This window comes from Arachis stenosperma, chromosome 8 (assembly GCF_014773155.1).
Source record: "Arachis stenosperma cultivar V10309 chromosome 8, arast.V10309.gnm1.PFL2, whole genome shotgun sequence".
Classification (NCBI taxonomy): domain Eukaryota; kingdom Viridiplantae; phylum Streptophyta; class Magnoliopsida; order Fabales; family Fabaceae; genus Arachis; species Arachis stenosperma.
Window position 1 is genome coordinate 46658712 of NC_080384.1, and position 16520 is coordinate 46675231.

At 34.0% G+C, this 16520-nt stretch overlaps 3 protein-coding genes across 4 annotated transcripts; all 3 read left to right on the forward strand.

Annotated features, from left to right (window-relative positions):
* The first annotated feature begins 5061 nt into the window (after positions 1 to 5061).
* LOC130944331 (uncharacterized) lies at positions 5062 to 8797 on the forward strand. Its single transcript, XM_057872608.1, has 7 exons — positions 5062 to 5389; positions 6405 to 6578; positions 6664 to 6756; positions 6828 to 6896; positions 7583 to 7789; positions 8272 to 8397; positions 8503 to 8797. The coding sequence occupies exons 1-7, from the start codon at positions 5147 to 5149 to the stop codon at positions 8647 to 8649; spliced, it is 1059 nt and encodes a 352-aa protein (XP_057728591.1). The 5' UTR covers positions 5062 to 5146; the 3' UTR covers positions 8650 to 8797.
* Positions 8798 to 8853: 56 nt separating this feature from the next.
* On the forward strand, positions 8854 to 12842 carry LOC130944330 (putative pentatricopeptide repeat-containing protein At3g08820). 2 transcript variants are annotated; one of them, XM_057872606.1, is made up of 2 exons: positions 8854 to 9531; positions 10612 to 12842. In XM_057872606.1, the coding sequence occupies exon 2, from the start codon at positions 10796 to 10798 to the stop codon at positions 12824 to 12826; it is 2031 nt and encodes a 676-aa protein (XP_057728589.1). In that variant the 5' UTR covers positions 8854 to 9531; positions 10612 to 10795; the 3' UTR covers positions 12827 to 12842. The 2 variants fall into 2 exon arrangements, with proteins under 2 accessions (XP_057728589.1, XP_057728590.1); XM_057872607.1 differs by having other exon boundaries at positions 10617 to 12842.
* A 1521-nt stretch (positions 12843 to 14363) lies between these two features.
* LOC130944332 (putative lipid-transfer protein DIR1) lies at positions 14364 to 15778 on the forward strand. The gene is made up of 3 exons (XM_057872609.1): positions 14364 to 14583; positions 14921 to 15270; positions 15434 to 15778. Exons 2-3 carry the CDS (start codon positions 14964 to 14966, stop codon positions 15448 to 15450), a joined length of 324 nt encoding a protein of 107 aa, XP_057728592.1. The 5' UTR covers positions 14364 to 14583; positions 14921 to 14963; the 3' UTR covers positions 15451 to 15778.
* The last annotated feature ends 742 nt before the right edge of the window (positions 15779 to 16520 follow it).

The following is a 16520-nucleotide window of genomic DNA, read 5'->3' on the forward strand; positions in this document are numbered from 1 at the left end:
GAGCAGGGTTTTAGGAGAAGGGCGAGGTTTTTAGTTAGAAAAGAGGAAGGGTGACACTTTTTAGTTGTGAATAGTGCGGCCAACAAGGAGGTATCAATACTTTTCCATTTCCACTTCTTTTGTTGGTGGGCTGGCTTTGGGCTTCTCTGGATGCAATTCCATTTCATCATTGCTTATTCCAATGCTTTAATTTTTTTTCTATGAAAATAAAAAAATATTATATTTTTTCTATACAGAGTAAACTACTAAAAATGTTACTAAATTATTAAATTGTTCACGAACTAATTTTAAAACTTGTTAATGAGAAAATATTCTCAAGATACTTTTGAGAGACATTTTTGTGAAGATTTTTCTATTTTTTATTTTAAACCAAAATTTTTACTAATTTTTTATATGTCTATTGATAACTAATTTTTTACTTTCAACCAAACTATTTTAGCAGCCGATTCTCATGTAATTCGATCGAGCGGCTAGTTCAGTCATATTCTTAAAACTATGGTAGCAATATATAGAGTTTAAAATTAAATTAAAATTTTTATATTAAGATGATATTTTTTCAAATACTTCTATATAAATAATATTGGTGGTTCAATTTACAAACATTCTCTTGTAATTTATGAGTCAAATTTTTGAATTCTCTTATTCTTATGTTAAAACTTATATGGACAACAAGACAAGTACAATTTAACATGATAAAATTTGTCTTTAGGACTTTTTTATTTCATAGTAAAAGATACTATTATAAATAATTATCTTTGTTAAAATCTACTTTGAATAATTTTATTTATTAGTGTTATATTTATTCTTAAATTAAAATAATATTATCAACATTATTATCTATTAGAACTTTACATTTTATGACATAATTTTCAAACTTTTAAACTTATAGCCTTGTCATTATAAAAGCAATGAATTGTTCAATATTCATCCATAACAGCTCTACAACACCAAAAGTAAATATTAGATTGTGTAAAGACAAACTATAACAACTTATGCCATTTAATAATCTTAGATCAAAGAGTTTTAATTAGCTCTTCATATTTCATTATATATATATATATATATATATATATATATATATATATATATATATATATTTTGCTTAATTTTTTTTTAAAGATATGTTGTCTAAAATATTTGGATAAGAAAAATAAATTAAACTCATTAAATACCTAGTTTAAAGTTAGTTGTGCTCTTCTTACATGGCCCTAAAATAGATAAAAGATTACTTATTATAATATATTTAAATTAAATGAACTGAAATTAAAGAAAAAGATTTCTATTAAGTTATCATTTCATGTTTTGCCTCATTTTTTATTCTTTTAACCATCTTTTTCCTAATTCAATGTTGCACTCATGGTGGTCCAAGAATTTTATCCACCAGTTTATTCTTATACATAGATTCATAAAAATATATGATCATTAGTTCGAAGAGGCAGCAAATCAACTGCAAATTTATTTTTCAATTTGTGATTTTTTATGCCTTTGATAATGAAAATGAGCACATGAGCAGCCTAATTTCATTTTTGTATTGTATCCACATGAAGAATGAATGGCATATGAACATAAAAAATTTTGTTTATTGTTGGCAACAAGAATCACTTTTGGATGAAAAATATGAATATCTTCTTGAATTTGAACTAATTTTCTGACTCATCAACACTAGGGATGGAAATTTTTTCCAGCGGAGCGGGTATCTGCGAAAATTTACCCGCTAGGAGACGGGGTTGGGGACATTTTTTTACCCGTAGAGGGTGGGAACGGGAATCCGCGAAATAAATGGGGCGGGGGCAAAGAGCAAGGTCTCTGCTCCGTGGAGACCCATCTAATACCATCTAATACCCATCTAAAACCCTAATTCTTAACCCTTTCCTCTCTACCATCTGTCACTTACTCACTCTATTCTCAAAACTCAGATTCTCCTTCTCCCTCTCCGTTCCTCCTCCATGCTCACCGTTGTTTATCGCCATCATCCATTTCACTGCCTTCACGACTCCACCTCTCACACTCAATGTCACTGTCTCATTGCCGTCGTCCACTCTTGCTGCCTTCAAATTGGAAGCATGAATATGAACGTTTTTATGGTTCAAGTAATTTTTTTGTGTTTGATTGATTTGGTTTGGGTATAGATTATGAACTTATGAGTTATGATTAAATATTGTTGGTGATGAAGATTGTGATTGTAACAATAATACACCGTACTACGTATCCAGTGTATTTTTGTACAAATTAAATGAATATGCCAATTTTTTAAGGAGCTTACACGACACATTCAAGGCTGATATATGCCTCATAACAGCAAATTCCAATAATTCTTCGACAATAACTTTCTTGTCATTGCTCATCTTGCTAAACAAATCAGAAATAAATTTTGTGGAGTACCTCAAATCAAAGGTTTTTTTAAATAAATAAAAATTATGTTTCATAACTATATTTATAAAATAGAAATGGATTGTTTTAACATATATATGCTTGCTTACTTGATATTTTGGTCCTTTTTTTCTTTGTGATGCTCTTTTTAGCAATTCTCTTGACTATTATTTTTTTGTGTAAGGAATAAAAAAATAGGTTAATAAGTAACAATAACATCAAGTGCACCTCAATTCACATGAAATGCACTGAAAATTACATCAAATGCACCGAAAGTATTTATTTATTATATCACACAATCTCAATTCAAAAAGACATGTAAATCAATCAAATAGGCACAAAATAATATCAGAAGCACTACAACAACATTATTCTATGGGATAGTTATAGTAATTCTATGAACAAATCTCTCAAATATGGATAAAAATACATGCAAATCACTTAAACATGCACAAAATGACACTAAAAACATTACAACAATATTTTGTTACGTAGTTAGAACAAAAAGTGCACACAATACCAATTACACTTCTATTCAGGCAAAATGCATCGAAAATTGTTACTATTATTACATACAAACACTCAAACATGCATAAAAACACATTTAAATTCCTCAAACACATGTAAATATAGGTTAAAATATTCAAGAAATACTGTAATAATATTTTTACACTGACTTAACACAATTTTCAATCAAATAAACAGTATATGAGAACAGTAATATCTACTCTAATGCAAGAACACAAAATGAATCTATTAAATAAACAAAAATATGACTACCTAGTGTTTCAAGATTGAAAATGCTAAAGACAAAAATGAAAAAAATGGACGATCAGTAAACAATACCTTCAATAATCTTTTGTATTCTGTTTCTGTGTTTATTGGTGAAGATTTCAAATGTAGCTTTGAAATTTTTTCGAGTTTTTTGCGAAGATTTTGAGAGATTATTTAGAGATTTTGAGCGATGTTTAAATAAGTTTGTTTTAGTTTTGACTTTTGATCGAGAGAGATAAACATTTTTCATATTAACCTTTGTGCTACTGAACAATTGAACAGGCGCGTGTTTATACGCTCTTTAATCTGATGTTAGTTTTTGTTGAATTTGGTCATTTGAGTCAACTTAGTTAGACTTAGATGACAAAAAAAATTTGTATATATAATATAACTGTTTAAAAATAGTATAATAAAAAAAATGTTAAAAGATACGAAACTAATTTATCTAATATTATAAAAATATAGGAACAAATTGTCAAATTGTTTGATTAGAAACTAATTGATCTAATACAAATTAATTTTGAGACCAATTTAAAATCACTGTTATTTTATTGATGCATTTCTTCTATTTACTTAAATAGCGTTTTGTGTATATGAAATGAGTTCTTTTTATTTATTCATCTATTCTATTAACCTAAGTTACTTTTTTTTTCCAAGAGTAAATAAATTAATCCAGTTCAATATATATTATATGTTTCAAGTCGTTCGTTTTAAAAGCATCCAATTCCAAACCAGAGTGCAGCTTTATAAAATTGGATTCTCTCTTGTTTTTTTTTTTGTTATTTGAGAAGATAAAATATATTTTTTATTATATATTTTATAGGTAGAATTTAAAATATATAAAATAAAAAATTATATTTTTTATTGTCTATTAAAAAATTAGAAAAATTAATCGGCGTTTAATTTTAAAAACAATATAAGATAAGACATGAGAACAAAATATAAAGAATAAAAAAAATAATATTTTTTATATTTTATTTAATAATAAATTAAAATAAATTATAAAAATTTAATTAATTTTTTTTATTTAAAAAATAAAAAAATATAATAATAAAAATTATAATTATTTAAAATTAATAAAAATAATAAAAATAAAAAATAAATTATATCTTTTATTAATATTTTTATATTTTTAATGAATATAAAATATATTAATTAAATATTTTTAAATAAAATATTTTTGTCTATATCTTATTTATTAAATACAATTTTATGATTATGTATTGAGGAGATATACACGATTATGACGAATTTTAATTTTTTGTTTTAGTGGAAAGAAATCGGATCCAGGTTTTCTGCCAATACATAAATCGAATCCAAGGTTTTCTGTTAGTACACAAATCAAACCCAGGATTTACACAAATTGAACTCAAGATTTTCTACCACTATGCCAATACACAAATTGAACCCAAAATTTTTTGTAAGTACATAAATCGAACCCAAAATTTTTAATACATCTAATCAAACGGTTCAATTTATCTTACACAGTTCTCGTATCCTAAAAAAACACTATATATCTTTCTAACTCTATTATACACCAACTCTCTCCATATTAAAATCAAGGTAAAAGCTCATGTACAGTCGATTTCACGTAAAATTTATACTTGAGAGCCGTTAGATAATTTAACTGATTTAACTAAATTTTTATCTAACAACTCTTAAATATCAACTTCATATAAAGTCGACTTCAGCTAGTTTTTACCTAAAATTAAAAAGTTCAGTATTTGCATGTAAACAAAAGCAGTTACGCATACGAACTGTATATACACACGCAAGTGGGTAGTGGGTAGCTTCCTTGTTTTTTTCTTTTTGGGTAGTGTGGGGCCCAAATAATAAGAAAAGAGTTGAACATTGTATGGCCATTGCACAGTCATCAAGCCCCGCCACGCCCCTATAAGTAAAGCACAATGAAAAACAAGCGGAGATCCAAAACCCCACTCAATCTCCCGCCTTTTCAACACTCACAATTCACTAATTCACAAATCCCACGACACGCAAAGCAATGGACCTTCCTGTCGTAGATCTCTCTCCGTACCTCGCCGCCTCGCCCGCCCAACTCAGTCCCGAACTCACCGCCCTGTGCGGCGAAGTGAGCCGGAGCCTGAGGGAGACGGGAGCGCTTCTTGTGAAGGATCCACGGTGTTCCATTGAAGACAATGATCGCTTCATAGACATGATGGAGAGATACTTTCAGAGCCCTCAGGATTTCAAGCAGCGTCACGAGCGCCCCTACTTGCATTACCAGGTAATGCTCCATACGATGAATAATTTTTGTTGGGAAGAGAATGAAGACTAGTGTATAATCTATCTTCAAATATTGATAAAAATAAATGATATATTTTTATAAATAGGTATTTAGTTATCTATCAAAGAGAACTTTTATTCTCTTCAACATTTTTTCTCTCTGCCATAGCATGCAACTTTTTTTTTAAGTTTAATTTTTAATTCTAAGGTTAAATGATCAATTTGGCACAAAAGATTTTCACTTTGATATTAGTGAAAAGAGTTTAGGGTTTAGACGGTCATGCAATCAGATTCATGAATTTTTTAGTGGTTTTGAAAATAGGTAATTTATGGTGATTTGGTATGCGGAAAACTCTCTTTTACTTAATGTATGGAAATTAAATTCGTTAAAGAAATTTGCCCTGACCGCCAAAATATTAAAAGATGTTTGATGTTTGTTAAAATGCATTGACCGTCATCTTTTGTGGAATAAACCCTCCAGAGATTTCAATATTTTTGTATGTGAATGTTTGATAATTTGTTATTGCGTGTGAGCAATTGTAGTTGTAAAGTGTCTGGCACTTCTCAAAAATGAAAATTCCTTGCGTGATCCTTCAGAATTTTGAAAAATTCTTTGCTTAGCTATGCTGCATGCTAACCTCTGAACTAGACAAGATATGATAAATATTTGTAATTTTAGAGGATGATGTTAGAAGCTTTCTAATTGGCTAACATGACTGATGCTATTTAATATTTTTATTACTTTTCAAGTATGAGTTTATTGTTTTCTGATGAGAATCTATATATTTGATGACTAACATTATCACTTCCGCACTGTTGTAGTAGCAAGCATTGTGCTGCTAACTTTCTGATAGTTGACTTAAGGTTGGAGAAAATAGGATTAATACATACATTGCCTCAATTTTGTTTGCTTTTCTTTTCTTATTGTAGTCTGATAGTTTTGAATTTTGATGGCAAAGAGAATACATCTTGGATGCATGACAATCATGAACACTTTTTACAAATGGATTTGTTAGGTTGGGGTTACACCGGAAAAAGTAGAGGTTCCAAGAAGCTTGGTCGATGAAGAAATGCAAGAAAAACTGAAAGCAATGCCTAAAGAATACCAGCCACATGCTCCTGTTGGGCCTGATCTCAAATGGAGATACTTTTGGAGAATTGGTCCTCGACCATCAAATACCCGTTTTAAGGTCTCATGTCTGTCATTTCTTTCCCATAAAAGCTATGTGTTGTTAGCTTTTATTCTTTGTTCCTAATGCTATATGAATTTTGCAGGAACTCAATGCTGAGCCTGTCATACCTGAAGGTTTCTCTGAATGGAAAGAAACCATGGATTCCTGGGGAAACAAAATGATAGCAGCAATTGAAGTGAGTTGTTTAAGTGTTCTTTCATACTATTTCTCACGTGAGCTATCTAAATTTTGATATTTCTATCTTAGGTGGTTGCTGAAATGGCAGCTATTGGGTTTGGTCTTCAGAAGGATGCATTCACTTCTCTTATGAAGCTGGTGAGTATGTTTGACAATTAGCGAACCCTTTTCTGCACACTTCCCAATAAATTGCTTCCTGGTGGGTCTTTTTTCTTTTGGCCTGTTAGATGAACAATTGACAACAACACTAGACAAGGCATTAAAAGCAAAATTAAGTAAAATGAGTTGATAAAAGAATTATTTGTCATACAAGAAATAATGTTGAATGCCAACTAGTAAGAATAAAGATTATCGAATCAACACTTCACTTGCAATTACACATCCTCAAGTTTCAAAATGCTCCCTTATTTTAGCAGTCTTCTACTGTAAGAGTTGCAAGCAAAGCATACTTTGATATTTATCCACTATTATCTGTAGTTATCTATCATACAAAAGATGCAAGATGTACTTATTTTCAAAGATTAAGTTGTCGTACTTTCCCACTACAATGACATGTGTAATTCAACAAGATTGAGACTTATGCTTTGATCTGGGAAAGAAAAATGCAAAGAAAGGCACATAGACCTTTGTTTAACCTCCAAAATGAGCTGGATGGTTTTCTTGTGGGCATAGATATATTTTCGAATTGTTTCATAATCGAATGATTCCTGCTTGGCAGTTTTTGAACTCTCAAACTCAGCAATGACTTCATCTTTTTCTAATTTGTTTTTTACAATTATCTGTGATTTCTATTCACTGAAATCTCTTGTATTGTCATGTACCAGGGACCCCATTTGTTAGCTCCCACAGGGAGTGATCTTCAAAAATATGGTCAAGAAGGAACGGTTCTTGCAGGATATCACTATGACCTTAACTTCCTAACAATACATGGTAAAAGTAGGTTTCCTGGTTTGAATATCTGGTTAAAAAATGGACAAAAGGTTGAAGTGAAGGTTCCATTAGGATGTCTCCTTATTCAGACAGGAAAGCAGGTATTTTTAAAATCACCTGAATCTACTGGTATTTCAATGGAAAGAATTCAAAGTTTATATTGCAACAAGAAACATTTACTTAGCCAACTTACATATTCTTGAACTATTTAATTTACTTGACTCAATTAACAGCTGTATTCTATCACATCATAGAATGAGTATCTAAACTTTGGTTCTTACCAATGAGGAGTTGAGGACCCTAAGGCCCCTTGTTACGGTTAATATCCTTTTTGTTTTTGATACATTGAAAGCTTCTAAAAGTTTAATTTTCAATAAAATCTTATCAATTTTTGTAACCTTGAAAAGGGCGCTAAAGAAACTTGTTAGCAAAGTCCTTAAATTTTATATTGTTTTAGCCTCTAATTGTATTCTTGTTGCTTCTTGTGAGCACAAGCATTTACACAATTTGACATCACTCCATGATGAATGATATTGACTCTTGACATTATCAATGGCCTTTTCCACGTGACATCAAATTTCAGATAGAGTGGTTAACTGGAGGGGACTGCATAGCTGGCATGCATGAGGTAGTAGTCACAAATAGAACTGTTGAAGCAATCAGAACAGCAGAAGAGCAAAAACGTAGCTTATGGAGAGTCTCTTCAACGGTGAGTGAGGATAGAAAGATGAAATCTTTGATTGTAAGAGCTCATTGAAAAAAGAATTTGATGTAGGTTATATTAACTTGTAACATTTTTCTCTGGTACATGTAGTTGTTTGCCCACATAGCTTCTGATGCAGTTCTGAAGCCATTGGGACATTTTGTGGAATCGCCATTGGCAAGCAAATATCCACCACTTTGTGCAGGAGAGTATGTTGAACAAGAGCTTGCAGTGATCAATCTTAAGGGACAAAAATGACAGCTGTTCATGTTCGACAATTGTAATAATTTCATAATAAAATTGGGATAAATTATGATTGGTACAGATTATGGTTTCATTGTCTCGAGGAAAAACTATTTGTGGTTCCAATGCAACTAAATTATTTCAATACATAAAATTTCTTTTATATTTCAGTTTTTCGTCACCCTAAAGCATACAGTAAGTACAAAGATATCAGGAAAGAGAAGTGCTATGAAAATGCACGCAATTCAAAGTGCAAAAGCAAAATGGTAGTATCCAATGAATTATGGCTCAAATGACCAAACACTCACATAGTTTCCTTGTACTAATCTAAGAGGTGGCGGACCCTATTTTTGGTTAAAAAAAAATGGTAGTAAATGTAAAAATAAGGAGAAAAGAGGGGAATTTGTAATTTTGCCATTTATATCTTCCCATCGGAAAATACATAGATTACAAGCAAGTACAGCGTGGCTTCCAGCCACCCTTTCTTCTCCTTCTCTTCAGTTCAGACTTCAGAGAGCTGCCTCCTGAAACCCTAGCTTCTCCACCACCGCTGCAAGGACTGCCACCGTCCGTCGAGCTCAGGCACCACCTTCCTCGTCTGGTCATCCGCCTTTCTTCTTCATTCAACAATCGCACCCCCTTCCTCGAGCTCGGCATCAGTCCCTGGTCTTCGTCTGCTCCGTGGCGCTCAAGCACCACCATCTTCGTCTGGTCGTGGTGCTTGAAGTTTCCAACCCACCAATAGCAACATCTTCCTCGAGCTCGGTGCGTTGGAGTCTGCTTTTCGTTTGTCAGCCGCAGCTTCTTCCAATCCACCACCGTCGTGCTCGTCTCCTGCCCTCCGTCTTTGTTGCGCTTCTGCCCCTATGCTCAGACTGCTCAGAAGTCAGAACGAAGGTTTACAATTCTGCTAGTGCTACTTATATTGGTTTTTCTTTTTTTGGTTTGAGTTCTTTATTCGTCGATTTAGGATTCTGCTGCTGCTAGTGTTGTTCAGATTGAATTGTTGAATGATTATTGGTTAGCTCTGTTCATTGCTACTGTGTTGTGTTGGATTTTGTTGTGCTGCACTCTGTTTTGTTGCTTGAAAATAATTTAGCTGAACTTATGTTTGTTGCTACTCCTCATTGTTAATCTTTGAAAAAGTTTATTAATATTTGTTAAAGTTATGCTAAAAGTATGCTCATTGTTACTGCTAATTGTTAATTTTTGGAGGAATTTTTAATCTTCGTTGAAAGAGGAGTGTTAGGTGGTAATTTTGTGATTTATAATCATTAATTAGTTATTATTGGAATTTTTATTAGTTAGAGATTTTATTTAATAGTGTGAGATTATTCATTTTTTTTGTTGGTTAAGTATTAGTCAAATTTTAATAAAAATACTAGTCTTCTAGACTTTTTTTCATTGAAATTATGCTGAAATGATGCTCATCGCTAACTTTTGAAAAAGTTTATTAATCTTTGTAAAAATTATGCTGAAATTGTGTTCATTGTTACTGCTCATTGTTAATCTTTAGTAAAGTTTATTAATCTTCATTAAAATTATGTTAAAACTTTGTTATTTTTGAATTTTTTTTTGTTATTTAACTTTTAAATTTGTATTTTAATAAAATTATAAGATTTTAGTTAATAATATTTTAAATTTAAATAATATTTTAAAATTTATATTAGATTATAATTATATTTTAATATATTTATTTATATTTTATTTATTATTTTATTATAAAATAATTTTTTTAGTTGAAAACCATATTTAAATCAGGTGAATTAATAAATCAGTAATCAGAATGATTTGTAATAAATCAGTGATGAGAATGATTTGATGACCGATTACGTTTCAGAACCTTGGATACAACTCGAAACAATTAAAATTTTAATGGCCAATATGATGCTCGAAACAAATTTCGGGGTCAAGTTGAGTATTACTTCACTGCTACTATTTTCTGAATCCATTGGTACTTGGTACTGGTAACTGCAGTACAGGGCTTAAGCTGTGTGGCACTGTACAGAGTTGATGCTTCGGGAAACTGTGCTGCTCCAGACGGCGACGACGTTCAGAGACGTAACCTGCATTCGGCATCGTTGACTTGCACCACCGCACATGCTATCATTGGCCTGTTTCTCTCTCTTGTCTTGAAATTGGTTCCTGTTGATGACTTCCCATGGCGGCTATGGAGCTCAAGCACTGCCTCCTCCATGGCCTCAACTCCTTCAACCACCTCAGGACCGCCCACTGCCGCCTCCTCCGCCTCTACATCGACCACGATAACTACCTTCTCAACATCATCCTCCAGTATTCATTTTTCTTTCGCAACGCGCCCTACGCCAAACGCGTCTTCTCCCAATCCAAGAACCCTAACATATACCTCTTTAACACTATGATCCGTGGAACGGTCTCCAACGACTCCTTTGACGACGCCGTTCTGTTTTACAACTCAATGCGCAGCGCCGGGTTCTTGCCAGACAACTACACGTTCACTTTTGTACTCAAAGCGTGTGCCAGGCTGGCGGATTTTCCGTTTGGCGTCAAGCTCCATTCGCTTGTTGTGAAAATGGGATTCAATTGTGACGTGTTTGTCAAGACAAGTCTTGTTTGTTTGTATTCGAAATGTGGGTACTTAAAGGATGCACGGAAGGTGTTTGATGATATTCCTGAGAAGAATGTTGTTTCGTGGACCGCTATTATCTGTGGGTATATTGGGTGTGGCCTTCACGAGGAAGTAGTTGGTTTGTTTAGAGAGTTGTTAGAGGTGGGCGTGAAGCCGGATAATTTCACTCTCGTTCGGGTTTTGTATTCGTGTTCTCAGTTAGGGGACTTGGCCAGTGGAGAGTGGATTGATAAGTATATAACTGAGAGTGGTTTCCATAGGAATGTGTTTGTGTTGACTTCTTTGGTTGACATGTATGCCAAGTGCGGGAGCATGGAGAAGGCGCGGCAGGTTTTTGATGGAATGGTTGAGAGGGATATTGTTTGTTGGAGTGCCATGATTCAGGGCTATGCATCCAACGGGCTTCCTAAGGAAGCACTTGACTTGTTCTTTGAGATGCAGAGGGAGAATCTGAGGCCTGATTGCTATGCCATGGTGGGAGTTCTTTCTGCATGTGCGAGGTTGGGAGCACTGGAGTTGGGGAATTGGGCTAATGGATTGTTGGATGCTGATGAGTTTTTGTCGAATCCTGTACTAGGCACTGCCTTGATTGACTTTTATGCTAAATGTGGAAGCATTGCACAAGCGGTGGATATTTTCAGAATGATGAAGGGAAAGGATCGTGTGGTGTTCAACGCCATAATTTCTGGACTGGCTATGAACGGACATGTTCGGGCCACATTTGGGGTATTTGGACAAATGGAGAAGTATGGAATTCAGCCAGATGGGAATACTTTTGTTGGCTTACTTTGCGGGTGTGCCCATGCTGGTTTGGTTAATGATGGTCGACGATATTTCGATAGCATCAGTCATGTCTTTTCTTTAAGTCCTACTATCGAGCATTATGGATGCATGGTGGATCTTCTATCCCGTGCAGGCTTGTTGGTCGAAGCACATAATTTGATCAAGAGTATGCCAATGAAACCGAATACTATTGTTTTGGGGGCATTATTGGGAGGATGCAGGTTGCATCGTGATACTAAATTGGCAGAACCCGTGTTAAAGCAGCTGATTGAGTTAGAACCATGGAATTCAGGACATTATGTTCTCTTATCAAATATATATTCAGCAAGTCGTAGATGGGATGAAGCAGAAAAAGTTAGGTTAACACTGAACAAGAAAGGAATGCAAAAATTACCTGGGTGTAGTTGGGTTGAAGTGGATGGGGTTGTTCATGAATTCCTTGTAGGAGATACTTCCCATCCTATGTCACAGAAGATATATGAGAAACTTGAAAGTTTGTTTAAGGAATTGAGAGAAGTTGGTTATAGTCCGACTACTGAGTTTGTGCTCTTCGATATAGAGGAAGAGGAGAAGGAGTACTTCCTTGGCTGTCATAGTGAAAAATTAGCCATTGCATTTGCCCTGATCAATACTGGGGCAAATGACATCATTCGTGTTGTTAAAAATCTACGCGTATGTGGTGATTGTCATGAGGCCATAAAACTCATTTCCAAAGTTACAGGGAGAGAGATAATCATTAGGGATAATAACAGATTCCATTGTTTCAGAGAAGGTTCATGTTCTTGTGGAGATTATTGGTAACATTTTGTGATGTAGACTAGTATAGAATCCGATCTCATTGTTTGCTGCACTTCAAAAGCTGACAAAAGAGTTTCTCTTGCATGTGTTAAAATGTTCTGCTAAACTTCCATGAACATTTTGACGGAGGAAAATGAAACCTGAGACTCTTGCAGGGACAGACCTTCAAAATTATGGTCAAGAAGGAACTGTTCTTGCAGGATATCACTATGACGTTAACTTCATAACAATTCATAGTGAAAGCAGGTTTCCTGGTTTGAACATCTGGTTAAGAAATGGACAAAAGGTTGAAGTGAAGCTTTCATTACAATGTCTCCTTATTCAGACAGGAAAGCGGGTATTTTGAAAATCAGCTGAATCTGCTGGTAAAATTTCAACGTAAAGAATTAAAGCCAATTTTACCTGAATCAAGTAGTGAGCATCTATCTCAAGTTTTTATCAAATGTTAGATTGAATATTTAGACTTTGGGTTTTGCTAATGGGTAAGGGCACTTGTTAAGGCTTAATAAAAAGTATGTTTTTAAATCTTCAGTGCACTGAATGCATTGAAGTCTTCAAAATGTTAAAATCTTACTATTTTTTGAAACTTTTACAAGGGCCTTAAGGGCGCTTAATAGCAAGAACCCTTAAAATTTAAACTGTTGTAGGCTCTAGTTTTATCGTCATTGCCTCTTGTGAGAGCAAATAATTTGAAATCTTTCTATGATAAGTGTCTTGACATTACCAATGGCCTTTTCTGTCCCTTGTTTTTACTGTTCCAAAATATGGATACAGTGGTTAACCGAAGGGGACTGCATAGCTGGCGTGCATGATGTAATTGTCAAAAATGCTATTATTGATGCATTCAGAATAGCACAAGAGCAAAAATGTAGCTTATGGGGAGTCTCTTCAATGATGAGTGAGGATAGAAAGATGTAATCTTTAATAGGAATAAGCAAGATCTTAATGATCATGGCACTAGTCTCTCCATCTTTGCTTCATTACATTAAGTCTATCTTTGATATTCATATTGTTTTTGCTGAGTTACTCCTCACTGGCTTCGTGGATCGTTGGCTTTCTCCTCCTTTAGGTGCAATAAAGTTGAATGTTGATGGTTGTTTGTTTGGTGATGGTACCTCTTAACAGAATTGTTGGTGCAAATTGGGTGCTGGGATTTGTTGGGAGGACTTCCCATGCAGACATTGCTCCGGTTGAGCTTGCGGCAAAGAGTGGGCTGAGCTAACCTGAAAGCATGGTTTCCGTAATATTGTGCACGAGATGGATTTCTGGGAGGCTTTTTTCTTGCGCCAGTGTCACCGGGCAAATGCGTCCATATGCTCAGGGGCTGATTTTTGCAATTCATAGGCTTCTAAGGCGTGCTTGGCAGGTTTGTTGCGTCTTGATTTCTATGAATGCAAACAAATGTGCCAATGCTTTAACTTGTGGTGGTGCAGCGCAAAGGAATGACCTCCAAATAGTTGCGTTTCCTCCAGCAGTGGTTACACAACTTCTGCGAGTTGATGCTTATTTGTTTTAGCCTCTAGCTTTTCTTTGTTTCTACCTTCTATACTCTACCAAAATCAAGAGCTTAATGAAATTGACTTTGGTGAGGGTTATATTGACTTGTAACATTTGTCTGCCACATGTAATTATTTATACATAGCATAAGATGCAGTTCTGAAGACATTGGGACATCTTGTGGAATCGCTACAAGCAAACCAATTCTCACCACTTTGTCAAGCAGGAGAGCGTGCTAGCTTGCAGTGATCAATCTCATTGTAGTAAGTTTCATACATTATAGTGTACAAAGCTTTTCAGAAAATATGTAAAAAACATTAAGAACCATGTAGTGAACTATTTATGATTCTTGCATACATCTTACTATGCAATTCCTAATGTTTTGTCAATTAATAAGGTAATTACAAATGTTGTTATTCACATCATTTGAACCCTTTAACTGTTGGTAACCATGCCCCAATAGCATTTGATGTTAATCTCTTAGACTATACCTTGTAATAAGCATGACCTTTAGTTAGAACAGCTATAATGCATGACATTTAGTTATTTATCATGTATAAATTCAAAATGTCTAATTGATTGCTTTGCTAGTAATAGCAGGAAGGAAGCTCTCACTGATAGAAAGGGCTAGAGCAATTAAAGGATGAAGCTTTTTGAATCAAAGGTTCCCTGGTTCTTTCTGGTTTTGTATTGCGTCACAATTTTGGGGGCAAAAGGCCAAAGTACACCTTGCACAAGCACTTTCTTCTCTGCCCTAGTGCAGCTCTTACCTTGCAGGACAGCAGTTGCTCCTTTCAGCCCCATCCCACCTTCCGACGACTGCTGTAATGCCGTCATGGCATTAGGTCAACCGTGTTTGTGTTTTCTTGTGAATGGCCCTCCGATATCTGGTGTAGACCGGAACATGGCTTTGCAGCTTCCAGAGAAGTGCGCTGCAAACTTCGAGCCATGTAAATTCCATCTTTCTTGCACACGTCTGCACATGCATTCCGATACATTATCTAGATAATCAAATAATTAGCTTATAAACAATTGTTATAAATCTTAATGAAAAAATTGGTGATAATGCTTAAAGTTTGAATGATTAACCCGTTATTTTTCTTCATCATGCAGGTGATATAATGAAGTGAAGAGGCTAGAGACTAGAGCAGATATGCATTTTTAGACTCAAGTATTTTTATTAGGCGCCACCTTTGTAGTGCTTCTCACAATAAGGTTGCATGGGATTATGTGATGAATGAAAATTAGGTTGAGTTCAATCCATGTTGCTGTATGGTTACGTAGAGCATCATGTGAAAACATAAGTCCTTATCCATCATGCATGTTCTTTCACTATGATCTCTTACTCCACTATGGCAGCCATGTTCTGTCTCATGGTTATAGTATGCCTTTTAAATGTAAAAAATTCAGACAAGATTTGGTTAGTCTACGCTCTTTTTGTTCTTAAATAAATGTTGGTTGGACATCTCTCTCTCTGTCTCTCTCTCTCTCTCTCTCTATATATATATATATATATATATATATATATATATATATGGCATTAAAACATTAATTTTTAACAGAAATGTTATTTTGACAAATGGATTTCATGAGCAGCTAAATGATTTATCCTGTGCAAGCGTTGTGTTGATCAAAAGTTTCCAAATGGCCCATGCAAATTTGCATGAGGGGAGTGTGTGCGAAACAATTTATCGATTTATACCCGATTATTACAAATCCTTTTAAATAACGTTATAATTTCCATGGTCTCCTGTGTGGAGAGATAACACCAGCATGAGATCACACAAAACCCTGTATAGTTACACAGCATTCTTGAGATTTTTTTCTATCAATTACAATCGGTGGGACTCAAATTTTGACACCTCTAAATGAGGAAGAAAAAATTATGCTATTTGAGATATAGTTTGTTGGCGATTTTAGCTCCATCTAAATTGACTAATGAGTAAAGAAAGAGAAGTTTGGGACAAAAAGTCCATTTTAAATTAGGCAAAATACTTTAATTTGTTTCTCATGGGCCGTGTAAAAAATTTATCAATTTGTCAGAAACAAAAAAGTGACTTGAAAAATAACTCCATGTCTTCGATCATAGCATCACAGATTCGCACGGACCAATTTTAGGAATTTGTTTGCTTGATCTTAAATAAAAAAAAATGATAAATAAGTTCTTAAAATTATTTATTTTTGAGTTAAAAGATCAGAG